The 17,819-nt window shown below is 38.3% G+C and overlaps 1 protein-coding gene and 1 long non-coding RNA gene across 2 annotated transcripts in view; one reads left to right on the top strand and one right to left on the bottom strand.

Annotated features, from left to right (window-relative positions):
• Positions 1 to 1,179: 1,179 nt before the first annotated feature.
• LOC117343875 (ras-related protein M-Ras-like) overlaps positions 1,180 to 17,819 on the top strand; it is a 40,652-nt gene continuing 24,012 nt past the window's right edge. Inside the window, exon 1 of the mRNA XM_033906419.1 lies at positions 1,180 to 2,311. Coding sequence (XP_033762310.1) covers positions 2,122 to 2,311 — 190 coding nt within the window. The 5' untranslated portion in view covers positions 1,180 to 2,121. The remainder of the gene's footprint in view (positions 2,312 to 17,819) is intronic.
• On the bottom strand, positions 5,908 to 12,935 carry LOC117343876. The gene is made up of 2 exons (XR_004536093.1): positions 12,714 to 12,935; positions 5,908 to 6,107 (listed from the first exon to the last, which is right to left on the bottom strand). It is a non-coding gene; the product is annotated as an uncharacterized LOC117343876 (long non-coding RNA).

The following is a 17,819-nucleotide window of genomic DNA, read 5'->3' on the forward strand; positions in this document are numbered from 1 at the left end:
GGAAACAAACAATTTTTTTGTTTTGCCTTAATGGTTTCGATACAAATGTTTATGAAAATTAAAAGTAAATGTGATCCTTGTTTTTGAAGTTAATTGTAACTGTTACCTGCTGATTATAAATTGGCAAATAAAAATTTTAAACAAAAAAGTATGTTTTTGTCTTTTGAATGTTGCAAACAGTTTGAAGAGGCCATGGTACTCAAAGTAAACTTAAGTCCCTACATTTAAATAAAATGCCTTGAAATTATCAAAATGAACGTTGAATTTTGAATAATACTTCATTTCAATTTTGTGTTCACCTACGAAAAGGAAATCATGATATAACATGCACCCAAGACCTTATATTTTACTGTAAGCCTTTAATAATTGAATATCTTAACAGTCATGAACAAACCTATAATCTATTGAATTCCATGACCTTGACCCAATCCTGTTACTAAAAAGGCAATAAATATATTTAGATCAAATCATGACCTTGACCTTAAAAATTTCAAGCTTGTTTCAGTATATTCATAAAGTGACATTTAAAAAAAATAGTTATATACAGTGTAGGGTAATAATACACCAGTACTTATACTTTTTAATTGTATATAAACACCAGTACGTTATACGAATGACACTCTTTCAACATTCTCAATAGAGGTCTCACTTTAACTTCTGTCAACATTTCTGTGGTTGTATTGGCATAATGATATGTCACCCTGGTATAAACAAATGGCCAACAAATTTGTTCAAATTAATGACTTTGACCTTTTTTAAGGTCATGGATCGAATGTGTTATAATATTTAAATTTTAATGAATTCTTCAGAACAATCAATTAGATACCCTCATAGTCATGATATTTATGTAAAGGAATCTGACCGTTGTCCTATTAAATAAAGGTTAATGAGGTCAAATATGTTAAATTATACCCGTTTCTTGAGTTTATGGTACCCAGAGTCAATTAATGATAATGTGAAAGTTCTCAGTAAAACACATTCCTGTCGAATGTCCCGACGGGAATCGAACCCGGGTGCCGGCGTGATAAGCCACGGCTCTGCCTCCTGAGCCTAAGATTTACTCTTTGAGTATGTTCACTGTACAAGCCACATCGACCTCTTCCTTTTACAATAATTTATACAGGTGCAGCGTAACGCAGAATTCATGACAAACATCAGATGGCATTGTACTGCTATGTTGTGAAATATTCAAATCTTTTGCATAAAACTGTCAACAATCTGGTCGTTGGGAACATGTGGCGATGTCCCATGGGTGGCCTGGGTAACTGTAATCGTGATCGGTGTGCAGGAGGCATATACGACTGTCAAACTTTGATAAACAGCTTAGGCCAAAACTAAAGTCACGTTTTCTCCGCGTGGCATTTAAATAGCAGTCCATATTGATTCTGTATTGCATGATTGCTCTAACAGATTTCTCAGATATTTTTTGACAGCATAGGCCTTTTACGTCATAGACCGATAGACCGTGCGATTTCACGCAAGAAAGTAAACAAACGTTGATTGCGAAAGGGCACCTGTTGGCCAATCACAGACGATATTCCTCGCCGATTGGGAAATTAGCCAATCAAATGTGTCGTTAAAAATAGCTTTGATATTATACAGCCCAGCCATATTGGCTGTGTACTACGAAATCTCTACGAGTTGACTGACAGTCCTGACATTAAGGTGTAGTAATGTAGATTTATTTGGTGTCAATCGGCTGTCGGTAGAGAAAGTCATCTTAAACAAACAGTATGTTGACAGACCTCAAGTGGATGCCAAGTACTAAAATCGTTTAGATACGCTAAATTCACCAACGGTAGTTTGTGTTTACCATTTCGGTTCTACCACGAGGTCTACGATAGGTAAGACTCCGGGGTTTTTACCTGTATCACTGAGCGCTCTTAAAAGTAATAGCGTACCTGCGTTGCAACGAAATTGTGTCATTTGCTCTTCAGGGCAGCACTTCGCTCCAGAGGACCTACTTCCTCCTGTTAAAGCTATCATATCCGAGAGGAAATCCCTAATTGTGCAACGAGAGAAGAATCGTACCAAGACATTTAGTGAATTCAAAGGATATCATTTGTCTCATTTCTGTTATTATAGTAAGTGTGCTTGAGGAAAAAGGAACATTTTGTCACGATGTCCAAGGGATTACACGGCGATAACGCTAAAACTTACAAACTCGTGGTCGTGGGTGATGGTGGTGTGGGCAAGTCGGCATTAACTATCCAATTCTTCCAGAAAATGTTCGTCGAGGATTATGACCCTACGATTGAAGATTCCTACATACAGAATGCAGATATTGACGGGAAATGGTGTATATTGGATGGTAGGTATCCCATATTTCACTCTCTAAATTAGATTTTTTAAATCTTTTTAAGGGAACTATAACACATGTTGAAGTTCTACTCCAAGAAAAATTCTTCGCTTGTTTTTCTGTCCAAATGAAACTGGAATAAAAAATACTACCTAAACTAATTTGTAAATTAGCATATGATATTGATTAATTCCTCAGAAGAAAATGTTAACAAATCTATTTTGTCTTTAAAAAATTAGGAAATTCATATAGTAGTTGATAACTTATCAACTGTTATACATCTATAATTAACTCGACTAGTTCTTTAAGAAGTTGATGATTTTGTCATGAAGTCCAAAAAATGGAAGAAAGAAAAAAAAAAAAGATATCTAATTCAGCATAATTGAACAACAAAAAGAAAGTATAATTTCAAGCATATTTATCTGAACAAAAAATGAAGTTCTCCTCACTTATAGAAGGCCAGGGATCTAACCTGATTGGCTGTAAAACCAGTGATTATGAATTTGTGATCATTCTCATAGTCATATCAAGATGACATGTGGACATTTCATCAGGGAACCGCATAGAAATTAAGTAAACACCCAGTACATTTACTACTTGTATGATATTCAGGGGCTCCATCATTCCTCAAATCAAATATCTTGCATTTATGTACAAATAATAAAACAATAATTTGCAAAATGTGTGGTACATACTCCTGAATCTGGTTTCGTTCAATTTTCTCCTAAATAATTAAGCCCATTTTGCAGATATCTGATATGTATTATGTTAAAAACAAAATAGCAAATAAGTCTGTATATTGAGGTATAGGAATGTGGTTGTCTGAATGAAGCTTAGAAAACGTATAAAAATATATACGTATATGTAAAGCATAGTGGTGCTAATTAACTGAATTATCTACAATACGTGATTATTTTACAGAATATTATATCATATATAATGAGATTATCATTTTAAAGTATATGTAGTGTTGAGTTATAAATAACTGGTTTATTCTTATCAGCTCTGGTGTTTTTTTATCACATTTTTCATTGGCTTCAGTTTTGTTATCTTTGTCCTGTCTATATTGTATGGCCATGAAAAGATCTAACAGGTGTTTAAACTGCTGTTGAAATAACATAGGACTGTTTGATTGATGGAGGCATACACCCTGGTGGTTCAACTAACTGTACCATGTTGTCATAAGAATGGAGATAGGTCTTGATCAGAAAACAAATAAAAACAAGTTTCTTTGAAGACCAATATAAACATATTGTGTGTATATACACCCCAGACGGGGGGTTCAGGAGGTTTTTTTCTTCAATATTTATAGTTATTTAGATTCAATCATATCAGCGAAGAAAAAATGTATTAAGCAATTAAGAATGTAGATTTACAAGTTTACAATTTCTAGTAAACATTGATGTTTTCTGATTCAGACCATTGGTCATTTGTGTGCGATTGAAAGTTGGTTGTTTTATGTTTTGACCTTGTAAGTGAAGGTCATTTTCATGAAATTAGCGACAAATGGTTTTCTACATTTCATGTCATTTTTCTTCATGGTCAAGGTCATTTTTCGTAAATAGCATAAAAATATTTGTCATTTCTTTTTGTGTACATAAAAAGTTTAATCTTCTAAACAATTTTCAATCCATTGTACAGAAGAGAAATTCACATGCCGACAATATAAATTTGTTTAGCAGACTGTTCGGTATTTTTAGCTTGAGGATAGGATATATACCTCAATAAAAGACAGAAATTAGATTTTATGTATTTTATGATTAATCTACGTAAGCTGATTAATTACGTTATAGGTGACCGATTAAGTCATGGTCTTTAAATCAAGCATTGATCTGATTAGCACCACTGTGGTAGCAGAGTACAGTTATGTTGTGGAGCATTGTTAGCTTGAAGTGATTTGTAGAAATATTATCTTACACTATATGTGGAGGAGGCTGGAATTCATCACCAAGCATTCATAGGTATGAAGTTGTTGGATCATAAATAAATATCTGGGTGTGTTCATTGTTTCTGTAAGTTTGGGTTTGAGAAGAAGATACAATTTCATATCTTTATTATCTTGAGTGAGTCAAGGTAACCACTCTGGGTTTATACATTGTTCGCATTCTTGTGGTGAACCGGTGACTAATACATGTTTAAGTTTTTATTTACCTGTGCATTATAGACCTCATGAGAACTTGTTTTCTATTGACATTTAGTTTACATCATATTCTAATTCTGAAACAAATGCATGTATATTTTATACTGAGCTCTGGCAAACATGCACGTTTTATTTCATCAGCTGCTGTGATATGCAGGATTCTTGGGTTTAAACATAATATCCAGTCAATAGTGAAATTTGCTAATGTAATCTAATATATAATGACCTTGGTCACAAGTTACAACACTATTCAATCTTGTTGGAACTAATTATACATAATCGTTTTAAATAACCCCATTAAATTCATTGAAATGTTACTTTTTTAAACATCAGATAATTATATCCGGACTTTTAATCACAAAAAAATGTCAAAAAGTGACATGTCTTTTTATGTCCTGTTTAAATTGATGACAGAAAGCAACTGGTCTAGTATATGACCATTATACATGTGTCATTATACAACTAATATCAATTAGAGGTTCTATCTCACCTCCTGGTGGTAAAGCAGACTTCCTACCTAATTATGTCTAATGCTTCTTTTGCCTCTGGCCAGGTATAATATATCCTGGCTAGGGTCGACTAACACCTGTAACCGGGCTACCTGATGTAAATGGACATCTACCTGGAAAGGCTAATTACATGTGTCTAGCTATAGCCTCACGTAGCCTTAGGACACAAGTCTGAAACTCACAACCAATAAATATGTAGTGTAGAAACATGTAAATTCCAATTTTAATTTGAGTTAAGATAATCTGGCTGATATTTAAATGAATTTTCACTGTTTTAATACAATCTTTATTTCTTTCCATATTGAATTGCATGACAAAATAGACAATGTTCAAAGGAATGTGATATGGAAACAAATTAAAACTGATATAAATCCTTTTCCAAGAAGTTTGACCGAGTTACCCTGAAAACATTTTCAAAAAAATCATCTACAAATGCCTGAACTCTCCAGTATAATTAACAATTAAAAACAAAAATCACCTGCAATTGCCTGAACTCTTCAATGTTTATTATAATTCACAATTAAAAACAAAATTCACATAAAGTAGAACAATTACATTTTATACAGAACATTAAACAGTCTGATCATGAATTGTTTAAGAGGATGTAAAATTTGACTCTCAAAGCACTAGACTACAGATCGAGAATAAAATCTGTGCATTATGTAAATATAAATATTTGGTGTCTTGAGGAAATGGGATTGGTATATTTGTAACAGAAATCTGTCATATAATCATATGTGTAACCACATGCTGAGGTGGAACTCTTGACCCTGGTTTGTGTGCTGTAAATGTAGTAGATACCATTAAATTTGATAGTCAAAAATACTAAGTCAGAATTACATTTTGTATGTCCCTTTGGCAAAATTGAAAACTATGAACTATATACGTCCCTATAGCCACAGTGTGAATGACTTCAATTTCCTTTACACAAACAAATTCTTACAAGGTCATTATATCTATTTGTTTCAAAATCACAAGAGAAGAATTAGGCGACCAAAACAGATCTTCTGTTCCCATTGTAACTCTTATTTGGGATTTTAAATCTTTCCTTTCTTTCCTCACTGCTCTGAATCTCTTCGTCTCTGTTTTCCTCTATAGGTGTCTCCTTGACACTTGTCCTCAAATGACCATGGCTGACATATTGCAAGGACATTAAAGCCTGAAAATACAAAACAAACAAAAAACATTTTGTTAACAAAATACTCCGGATTTGATTAGGTGTTATTTGAAAGTTTTTACAAAGTTGAGTGTTGAAAAATGTGTTGCCTTTTGTTCGGGGTATTTAAACCTGGCACTGTTTGTTATTGGTGTTTGTCACTTAAACTGTCTCAATTCAAAATGATTGTTCGGGATCAATTGTCTTGATGTAAAAAGTGAAGTTTAACTTAAGATTATTTGACACGATATTGCTACTGACCTGATTGAAATCACCACCAAAGTTGATAGAACAATACGAACAGGAAATGGAAGAGGAAATGACTGTTTCAAAAGAAATATCAAATTCGTAGATCGGTTAAAAACATTTGTAAATCTAAATACTTTATTGCTATAGATCATGAATAGAAAATTACCCGGTAACAAATTTTAACAATGTACATGTGGAACCAACATCAGGTTCAGGTAAGAGGAGGGTTAGGTAGGGTGCTGTGTGTTGGGTAAGGATACCTACATTGTAATTTAAAGGTATCATCAGGCTGGCGATGAAATGAAATATCAAAATTAAGAGGGATGTTTTAATCACAACGTACCAAAGTTACTGGTGATGCTTGGGTATGTTGTTATTGAAACCTCCCTTTTAATTATGAATAGGAAATGTTTTGCTATAATTCAACTCTGATATTTTCCAACTTTGTGAAATAGGGAGGAATTAAGCAAAAATATTTGTATCTACCACATACACAGACAACAAACGTAGTGCAGGGGGTACACCTGTTAAATGTGACTGGACAGTAACCGGTATCACCTGATCAACTTCCTGTATATCTTTTATACATTACACTGGTCAAGTTCAGCCCTGCTGGGACCAGGGTAATACATGGTGTACAGAATTAAAACCTGATCATATTAATTCAGAACAGGTGTCGGAGATTGCCACCAACACTGTACAGATTATTAAACATGTAACCAGCTGGCCATGTCCAACATCCATATGGTCATCCCTAGCTGTGACTAGTTAATCTCATAGTTATAATAATTGATTAAAAAACATGTGTACCAGACTTGATTTTTTGCAATTTTCACAGTATTTATGTAGCTTATTTATGACTACTTATTGTGGCCAGAGTTCAGGGGGCAGGTACAGGTCATAGTTCAGGGGGCAGATACAGACCAGAGTTCAGGGGACAGATACAGGCCAGAGTTCAGGGGGAAGGTACAGGCCAGAGTACAGAGGGAAGGTACAGGCCATAGTTCAGGGGGCAGGTACAGGCCATAGTTCAGGGGGCAGGTACAGGCCAGAGTTCAGGGGGCAGATACAGGCCAGAATTCAGGGGGCAGATACAGGCCATAGTTCAGGTGGCAGGTACAGGCCATAGTTCAGGGGGAAGGTACAGGCCATAGTTCAGGGGGCAGGTACAGGCCATAGTTCAGGGGGAAGGTACAGGCCAGAGTTCAGGGGGCAGATACAGGCCAGAATTCAGGGGGCAGATACAGGCCATAGTTCAGGTGGCAGGTACAGGCCATAGTTCAGGAGGCAGGTACAGGCCAGAGTGCAGGGGGCAGGTACGTATATATACAGGCCAGAGTTCAGGGGGCAGATACAGGCCATAGTTCAGGGGGCAGGTACAGGCCAGAGTTCAGGGGGCAGGTACGTATATATACATGCCAGAGTTCAGGGGGCAGGTACGTATATATACAGGCCAGAGTTCAGGGGGCAGGTACAGGCCATAGTTCAGGGGGCAGGTACAGGCCATAGTTCAGGGGGCAGATACAGGCCATAGTTCAGGGGGCAGGTACAGGCCAGAGTTCAGGGAGCAGGTACGTATATATACAGGCCAGAGTTCAGGGGGCAGGTACAGGTCATAGTTCAGGGGGCAGGTACGTATATATACAGGCCAGAGTTCAGGGGGCAGGTACGTATATATACAGGCCAGAGTTCAGGGGGCAGGTACAGGTCATAGTTCAGGGGGCAGGTACGTATATATACAGGCCAGAGTTCAGGGGGCAGGTACGTATATATACAGGCCAGAGTTCAGGGGTGGTATACATTATTAAATTACAGACCATACTTTAGGAGCCTGGAAGACTAATTCTTAGTTGAATATTAGATTCTGACCACCAATATATCTTCCAAGATATCTGTATTTATCATGTAATAAGCCCTCGGACCAACAAATAAAATTTTGACACAAAGTGATAGACATAGGTAACTTTTAACCATTATTATCTGATTGATATAGTTGTTAATTTGATCTTATTGATTCCTTTAATTCCATAATTATCACATTTAATGTTTCATATTTTCTAAAAGAATTGATTTGAATGACACTTTTACAATGTAAGGAAAAATTATCACTTTGTTCAGTCAATTGTTTTATAAAAGTCCATCATCTTGGTTATTCACACCCTGACAGATTAATAGCCTGCCGAGATTAAATATTCCACTTTTCAGAGAAGTGTTTTCACCCTTAATCCTAGATAAATCCCACTCTACATGTCATCTCTTTGTAGCTCACATCAGGATGTTCCATGGTGTCTTACATAACTTTTCTTTTTTTGAGATATGCAGGTGTTTCCTATTATCTCTCACCTATATTTTGACTGACTCTTCGTGTTCATCTGACCATGTCGTGCTGGTCTTCGTCCAGATTTAGGTGATGTAGTCTGATGTCATGGAGACATTGACTAAATACTTGGCTGTGATTTTTTGCACTATAGACACTGTCTTTAAGGAAGACAAATTAGCACTCTCCTCTGTAGACACCGTCTTTAAGGAAGACAAATTAGCACACTCCTCTGTAGACACCGTCTTTAAGGAAGACAAATTAGCACTCTCCTCTGTAGACACCGTCTTTAAGGAAGACAAATTAGCACTCTCCTCTGTAGACACCGTCTTTAAGGAAGACAAATTAGCACTCTCCTCTGTAGACACCGTCTTTAAGGAAGACAAATTAGCACACTCCTCTGTAGACACCATCTTTAAGGAAGACAAATTAGCACACTCCTCTGTAGACAGTCTTTAAGGAAGACAAATTAGCACTCTCCTCTGTAGACACCGTCTTTAAGGAAGACAAATTAGCACTCTCCTCTGTAGACACCATCTTTAAGGAAGACAAATTAGCACTCTCCTCTGTAGACACCGTCTTTAAGGAATAGCAAATTAGCATACTCCTCTGTAGACACGTCTTTAAGGAAGACAAATTAGCACTCTCCTCTGTAGACACTGTCTTTAAGGAAGACAAATTAGCACTCTCCTCTGTAGACTCCGTCTTTAAGGAAGACAAATTAGCACTCTCCTCTGTAGACACCGTCTTTAAGGAAGACAAATTAGCACTCTCCTCTGTAGACATCGTCTTTAAGGAAGACAAATTAGCACTCTCCTCTGTAGACACCGTCTTTAAGAAATAGCAAATTAGCATACTCCTCTGTAGACACCGTCTTTAAGGAAGACAAATTAGCACTCTCCTCTGTAGACACCGTCTTTAAGGAAGACAAATTAACACTCTCCTCTTTAGACACTGTCTTTAAGGAATAGCAAATTAGCACACTCCTCTGTAGACACTGTCTTTAAGGAAGACAAATAAGCATACTTCCCTGTAGACACTGTCTTTAAGGAAGACAAATTAGCATACTCCTCTTTAGACACCGTCTTTAAGGAAGACAAATTATCATACTCCTCTTTAGACACTGTCTTTAAGGAATAGCAAATTAGCACACTCCTCTGTAGACACCGTCTTTAAGGAAGACAAATAAGCATACTTCCCTGTAGACACCGTCTTTAAGGAATAGCAAATTAGCACTCTCCTCTGTAGACACTGTCTTTACAGAAAGTCTCTTCTCACTAAAATTAGGCCTTGATTTTGTCTATTTTAAATATAATTTTGCAAGTTAAATTTTTTTAATTTAAGTGTTGGTTAAAATTTATTATCGCCTATCTGAAATCTTTAATGGTGTAGATAGATTTTATGGCAAGTTCAACAACGCATCACATTTTAGCAATTCAGATTGACAACTTACAGGGTGTAGAATTTGGATGGAGTGATTTGTGATTTAGCCATGAGAAAGGTTGGCAGGGTAACAGCAGGTAAATGATAATGTGTGAAAAGGAAACTTCACGTTAAAACAAAAATTATCTTTTGCTTTATTTTAAAAATTAAACCACACCCTTCAATTTCACAAAAAAATGTAGGTCTCAAATTGAACATTGTATTTGACTCAATGAGCACACCTTTTAGCTAAAGATGTTCAAAATGTTTATTGTTTCTATAAAATAATGTTGGTTGATCATGACTTTGTGATCAATTTAATGAAGGCTGACTGAGGTAGATCGACATGTCTGTTTCCCATATACACATTGCCGTCTCTGTTCATTGTCATAATAGTATGTTCATATTTTGTCTAATTGAAATAAAAGGAGGTTTACAATAAATTATAAGCAGTAACTTGTGTCAAGTTTATCCTACTGGGAAAAACAATGCTTTTAATTTGAAGTATAAACAAAATAGCATTTTGAAAGAGGTCATTCAACATGTCAATATGTCACCCGGAACATACAAGATAGGGCTATACTCATGATCAGGGTGGGGCTACACTCAGGATGGGGCTACACTCAGGATGGGACTACACTCAGGAAGGGGCTACACTCAGGATGGGACTACACTCAGGAAGGGGCTACACTCAGGATGGGGCTACACTCAGGATGGGGCGACACACAGGATGGGGCTACACTCAGGATGGGACTACACTCAGGATGGGGCTACACTCAGGATGGGGCTACAGTCAGGATGGGGCTACACTCAGGAAGGGGCTACAAGCAGGATGGGGCTACACTCAGGATGGGACTACAGTCAGGATGGGGCTACACTCAGGATGGGGCTACACTCAGGAAGGGGCTACAGTCAGGATGGGGCTACACTCAGGAAGGGGCTACAAGCAGGATGGGGCTACACTCAGGATGGGACTACAGTCAGGATGGGGCTACACTCAGGATGGGGCTACAGTCAGGATGGGGCTACACTCAGGAAGGGGCTACAAGCAGGAAGGGGCTACAGTCAGGATGGGACTACACTCAGGATGGGGCTACACTCAGGATGGGGCTATACTCAGGATGGGGCTACAATCAGGATGGGGCTACAGTCAGGATGGGGCTACACTCAGGAAGGGGCTACAAGCAGGATGGGGCTACACTCAGGAAGCGGCTGCACTCAGGATGGGACTACACTCAGGATGGGGCTACACTCAGGATGGGGCTATACTCAGGATGGGGCTACAATCAGGAAGGGGCTACACGCAGGATGGGGCTACATTCAGGATGGGGCTACACTCAGGATGGGGCTATACTCAGGATGGGGCTACACACAGGATGGGGCTACACTCAGGATGGGGCTACACTCAGGATGGGGCTACATTCAGGATGGGGCTACACTCAGGATGGGGCTACACTCAGGATGGGGCTACACCCAGGATGGGGCTACACTCAGGATGGGGCTACACTCAGCAGTCATACACTGAAATGTCACAGACATGGAATTTGTTAGAACAACTACTGTAACATTTACTCCTTATCAAACTGCACAACTTTCACTCGGGTAAAGTTTTACAATATTGGAATATTGCCTGGCTTTAAGGTACAAAATACACATAAACCTTGCAGTATGAAGTTTAAGACCTGTCTTACCTTCAAAATCACAGCTTCAGACAAAAAAGATGGACTTCATAGATTAGAGAAGTATTTTGGGTTGTACTCAAAGAGTCCTTTTCGATAAGAAGCATGCCTGCAGCGTTAAACTGGCGGCTCATATGTTTTATATAGCACTAAATGTTGGTTTATTGAGTTTGGTATTTCATGTAGATTGTTTAACAAACATGTAGACTTTGTGTACAATACAATTGATTTCTCTGTTAAATGATACAAGCAATACAGATTCTTTTTTAATCATCAATATTCAAACAAATGCACGACCTTAACAAACTTTAAAATTCACTTAAAATATGTACATAAAAAATATAAAATTTTCCAATAGAAATGTGTGATAAATAATTGGCTTTCTTGATAGCAAGTGTTGTGTGTTTGCCATAAATAAATTTGACCTTGAACCACTTTGAATGTCACAGTGGTGAAATATCTACCAACAGCATTGAATAACTGATGATTGATATAGGCCCGTCTGACCTTTCATCATGAATGTTAAAAAATGAAAAAATTACTGGGGTCCATGAAAGAATTTCTCCAGAGGAGTAAAATTTCTTTCGTTATACAGTAAAAACTTGTCCTGATGTAGGGAAGGGTGGGTGTGTCCATGATAACTAGTGGTATACTTCCAAGTTATAGCTCCAGGTTAAGAAACTGTTTTTTCTTTGAATTTCTTTATCAATGTAGATATTCAACAATAAACTTGCTTCTCTTATTCACTGTAATCACAAAACCAGTTTTTGCAACTTAGAACTTTCTCATTAATTTGAATGGTATAAGCTCTCACTGGTTTTGATAGAATTTCATGATGAAAGGAATGCATGGTATTATTCACAAGAATATTTTTTTTTGTACCAATGAATGTTCTTTTTTCAAATTCCATATATTTAGAATTTTACATTTAAGTATCATTACCTTATATAAAACCTCCATGTTGTGCATGTCCAGGCATAATTAGATTGAACATACAGAGGTACGTATTGTGATACCAAGTGTTTACCTGTATCACTTCATACGATATACCTGTTCAGGTGTCCTGACCTGATAACGATCTTACCCAGGTGAGATTAGCGCATATCTTGTGTCACGCTCTTGTCGAGTAAGTGTGCACGCTATAAAGGTAACGCGACAGTTCAATGTTTGACCCACCGTTGAGTATTGGGTCTATTTCAATAAGGGGATTGTCACCCATATAGTTCTGAACAAGGCATTTCCTGTCCATGTGCCTGCCTGGAATCTGGAAAAGGGTCGCTAGGGTGTCTGTAGGATTAAAACACGTGGTAGGGTGGGAAGATAGACAGGTGTTATAGAACCTTTAGGGAGATCGTAATGTGCAGTATTAAAAGAAGGGATGAAATGAGACATATAGGCCTACTGTGTATACTTATGAAAAAGCTACCAAAGAAAAATTGAGCAATTTCAGGGATTTTCCTACAATAGAAACAGGGTCTGTTAAAAGGACCCATTCCCCTAAAACAATCTTGTGAAAATTCGCAATTTGCCACTGAAAAATTACCAATTTTGAAGTCACTTTTGAATGATTAAGTAAGTTTTATCTACAAAGACCTATACTAAGGTACTTTTGAAAAATAAAAAACAGCTATAGATAACAAAATGAAATGAAAAATAATATAAAGTAAATATTCATCAAAGAAAAACTGAAATTTGTATGAATTTCACTATTTTTTGTTTTTGCCAATTTCATATTTTGTCGCGTAGAGATTCCCAATTTAATGGACCCTGGACCCAGTGGAAAAATTGTAGGAAAATCCCTGATTTTAAACTTAAGGGGACTTTAAGATTTTTAACCTTCCTCTGTTAGTACAATTTAGGCACTTGTCATGTATGGTCTTCTTCAAGGGGGCATCATATCTCTAGTAGGGAGAGAGGTCATCATATCTCTAGTAGGGAGAGGGGCATCATATCTCTAGTAGGGAGAGGGGCATCATATCTATAGTAGGGAGAGGGGGCATCACATCTCTAGTAGGGAGAGGAGACATCACATCTCTAGTAAGGAGAGGGGGCATCATATCTCTTGTAGGGAGAGGGGACATCACATTTCTAGTAGGGAGAGGGGACATCATATCTCTAGTAGGGAGAGGGGGCATCATATCTCTAGTAGGGAGAGGGGACATCATATCTCTAGTAGGGAGAGGGGGCATCATATCTCTTGTAGGGAGAGGGGACATCACATTTCTAGTAGGGAGAGGGGACATCATATCTCTAGTAAGGAGAGGGGCATCATATCTCTAGTAGGGAAAGGGCATCACATCTCTAGTAGGGAGAGGAGACATCACATCTCTAGTAGGGAGGGGGGCATCACATCTCTAGTAGGGAGGGGGGGCATCACATCTCTAGTAGGGAGGGGGGCATCATATCTCTAGTAGGGAAAGGGCATCACATCTCTAGTAGAGAGAGGGGGCATCACATCTCTAGTAGGGAGAGGAGACAACACATCTCTAGTAGGGAGGGGGCATCACATCTGTAGTAGGGAGAGGGGCATCTCATCTCTAGTAGGGAGAGGGGGTATTATATCTCTAGTAGGGAGGGGGCATCACATCTTTAGTAGGGAGGGGGCATCACATCTCTAGTAGAGAGGGGGGCATCATATCTCTAGTAGGGAAAGGGCATCATATCTCTAGTAGAGAGAGGGGGCATCATATCTCTAGTAGGGAGAGGGGCATCACATCTCTAGTAGGGAGAGGGGGCATTATATCTCTAGTAGGGAGAGGAGACATCACATCTCTAGTAGGGAGAGGAGACATCACATCTCTAGTAGGGAGAGGGGCATCATATCTCTAGTAGGGAAAGGGCATCATATCTCTAGTAGGGAGAGGGGACATCATATCTCTAGTAGGGAGAGGGGACATCACATCTCTAGTAGGGAGAGGAGACATCATATCTCTAGTAGGGAGAGGGGACATCACATTTCTAGTAGGGAGAGGGGGCATCACATCTCTAGTAGGGAGAGGAGACATCATATCTCTGGTAGGGAGAGGAGACATCACATCTGTAGTAGGGAGAGGGGGCATCATATCTCTAGTAGGGAGAGGGGGCATTATATCTCTAGTAGGGAGAGGGGGCATCATATCTCTAGTAGGGAGAGGAGACATCACATCTGTAGTAGGGAGAGGGGGCATCATATCTCTAGTAGGGAGAGGGGGCATCATATCTCTAGTAGGGAGAGGAGGCATCACATCTCTAGTAGGGAGAGGGGGCATCATATCTCTAGGTAGGGAGAGGGGGCATCATATCTCTAGTAGGGAGAGGGGGCATCATATCTCTAGTAGGGAGAGGGGGCATCACATCTCTAGTAGGGAGAGGGGGCATTATATCTCTAGTAGGGAGAGGGGGCATCATATCTCTAGTAGGGAGAGGGGGCATCATATCTCTAGTAGGGAGAGGGGGCATCATATCTCTAGTAGGGAGAGGGGGCATCATATCTCTAGTAGGGAGAGGAGACATCACATCTGTAGTAGGGAGAGGGGGCATCATATCTCTAGTAGGGAGAGGGGACATCACATCTCTAGTAGGGAGAGGAGACATCACATCTCTAGTAGGGAGAGGGGGCATTATATCTCTAGTAGGGAGAGGAGACATCACATCTCTAGTAGGGAGAGGAGACATCACATCTCTAGTAGGGAGAGGGGGCATTATATCTCTAGTAGGGAGAGGGGGCATTATATCTCTAGTAGGGAGAGGGGGCATCATATCTCTAGTAGGGAGAGGGGGCATTATATCTCTATCAAGGAAAGGGGCAACACATCTTTAGTAAGGAGAGGGGGGCAACACATCTGTAGTAGGGAGAGGAGACATCACATCTGTAGTAGGGAGAGGGGGCATCATATCTCTGGTAGGGAGAGGGGGCATTATATCTCTATCAAGGAAAGGGGCAACACATCTTTAGTAAGGAGAGGGGGGCATCACATATCTCACAACCTCGGACTCCATTTAAAGGGGTGGACTTATTATTTTATTATACCTCAGACTTGTATCACAGCTTCTGATTAGTGAAAACCATGTCACGTGATTAAAAACATTCGTTATGTCACCCTCTCGTGAGCCCTCCAAAATCGTTATGTCACCCTCTCGTGAGCCCCAACTCGGAACTCTCTTCCGTAACGTCTTCAAAAGTAGTCGAATCAGAGAAGTTCCGAGTATTCTGCTTGACAACAACAATGGCTGCCGGCGGACGCTATCGTCTGCCAACAGAGGAGGAATTGGCGAAATTATTGCAAGAAAAGGATTCTAAAAACACCAAAAGGGTCATCAATGTGGCCGTGGATTCCTTTAGACATTTCCTATCTGCAACAGGTAGGCCTAGACCAAAGGATTGTGAAAACTTCGACGTCCATACATTGAAAGTTCAACTGGGAGAATTTTATACCGGGTCCAGAAAGACGATGGGGTACCTCTTAAAAACTTTTCTTAAAAACTGTTGATAGTAATAAATAAACTTATTGATACCAAAATTAATTCACTTATGTTTTTTTCGGTATAATAAAACAATTACTGCCCTTGTTCCGAGTTGACATGAATATTTGCCCACCCTTGAGGTGTCATGTCACCCTCGGGCTACGCCCTCGGGTGACATGACACCTCTCGGGTGGTCAAATATTCATGTCAACCCGGAACAAGGGCAATAATTGTATAATGTAGTCAATAGTGAGCATTCCAATAAACCACAACATATATTATTAAGGCACGGTTTATTACTAGGTCCCAGCTGATTACTGGATAAATTGATAATCGTCGAAAAATAACAACATTCAGAAGCATATTTTTCTGATGCAGGAAAAAACAGAATATATATTTTTGTTCTTTCCTGCGTCACATATCTGTGATTAAAGTTCTTATCTGTTGGCTATTCAAGAATGCTTTGTGTATTAAAAGGTTCTCGCGTACTAAATAGACAGAGGTCTTCAATATGTTTAAATGAAGATCTTGTACATGTAATATGGTGTATTACAAACAGATAATGTTATCTAGGGTGTTAATCAAGTAATTATTCTATATATACTTATAAACCATTATGATTCGCTGTGCCTGATTTATCATGATAAATAGCCATATTTATCATCGACTGAACTGTTGAAGGGTGGAACAGTTGATCAGCTGTTTTCAAAGGTTTTTTTTGTGACCATACAAAAGAGAAACAGTATTCTGAGAATATGATATGATGTTTTAGGTACCAAACTATGATTTCAATGAGCAATTTATGAATTTACTGTAGATAGGTTCTACTAGTATAAAGCAGTCTTGTCACCTAATACCTATTTAATAGATAAATGGTTCAAAAGAACTTCTTGTTCTGAACATTAAGTTGTATTTTATTGTGATTAATCTTTAAGATTCCTCTTATACATATTCTTGAAGAAACTTGGAGTTGATTGAATTAGGACTCACAGGGCTAGGTAATGGGTTTTTTTGTTTAAAAAAAAAACCCAACCATACTTTAATGTTTTATGTAAATAAAAGATATTCCGTGCTGATATTGTGTACATTGCATACCAAAGTCTAGTGTAAGATGTTCCATTGTGTCAGGTTTAAAACCTTACCACTGCCAAACTGGCTCCACCCTTTATCAATGTTAAAGGCAATGAAAAGTGTATAGATAGTTATGAAAAGATTTGTAAATGAATCCCCGCTGATATTAATTTTTACAATCTTGTAGTACTACTTTTAAAAAACCCTTTTATTTATTTAGGTAGTTGAAAAAATATTAAGTCAATAAGTTTTGTGTTAAGTTTGCAGTTCAGTATTGTGGGTGAAGTTTGTGAGTTTCTGTCAATATATCATAAATGCAAGGTCATAATTATTATTTATGCAAGTGGATTTCCCTGAGAGAATCCTTCTGAACAGAAAGAGTTTAGGTAGTAAAGTTAACTGTAGGGGGCAGCATTAGTTGTCCTCCAGGATTTCTGGTAGAGTATTAAGTACATATCGCTACAGAACTTATTAATTTAAACATGAAGTACCTGTTTTTAATAAAAACTGATTTATGATAAAACAGGATGTTTG

The sequence above is a fragment of the Pecten maximus genome, chromosome 15 (genome assembly GCF_902652985.1).
Source record: "Pecten maximus chromosome 15, xPecMax1.1, whole genome shotgun sequence".
Classification (NCBI taxonomy): domain Eukaryota; kingdom Metazoa; phylum Mollusca; class Bivalvia; order Pectinida; family Pectinidae; genus Pecten; species Pecten maximus.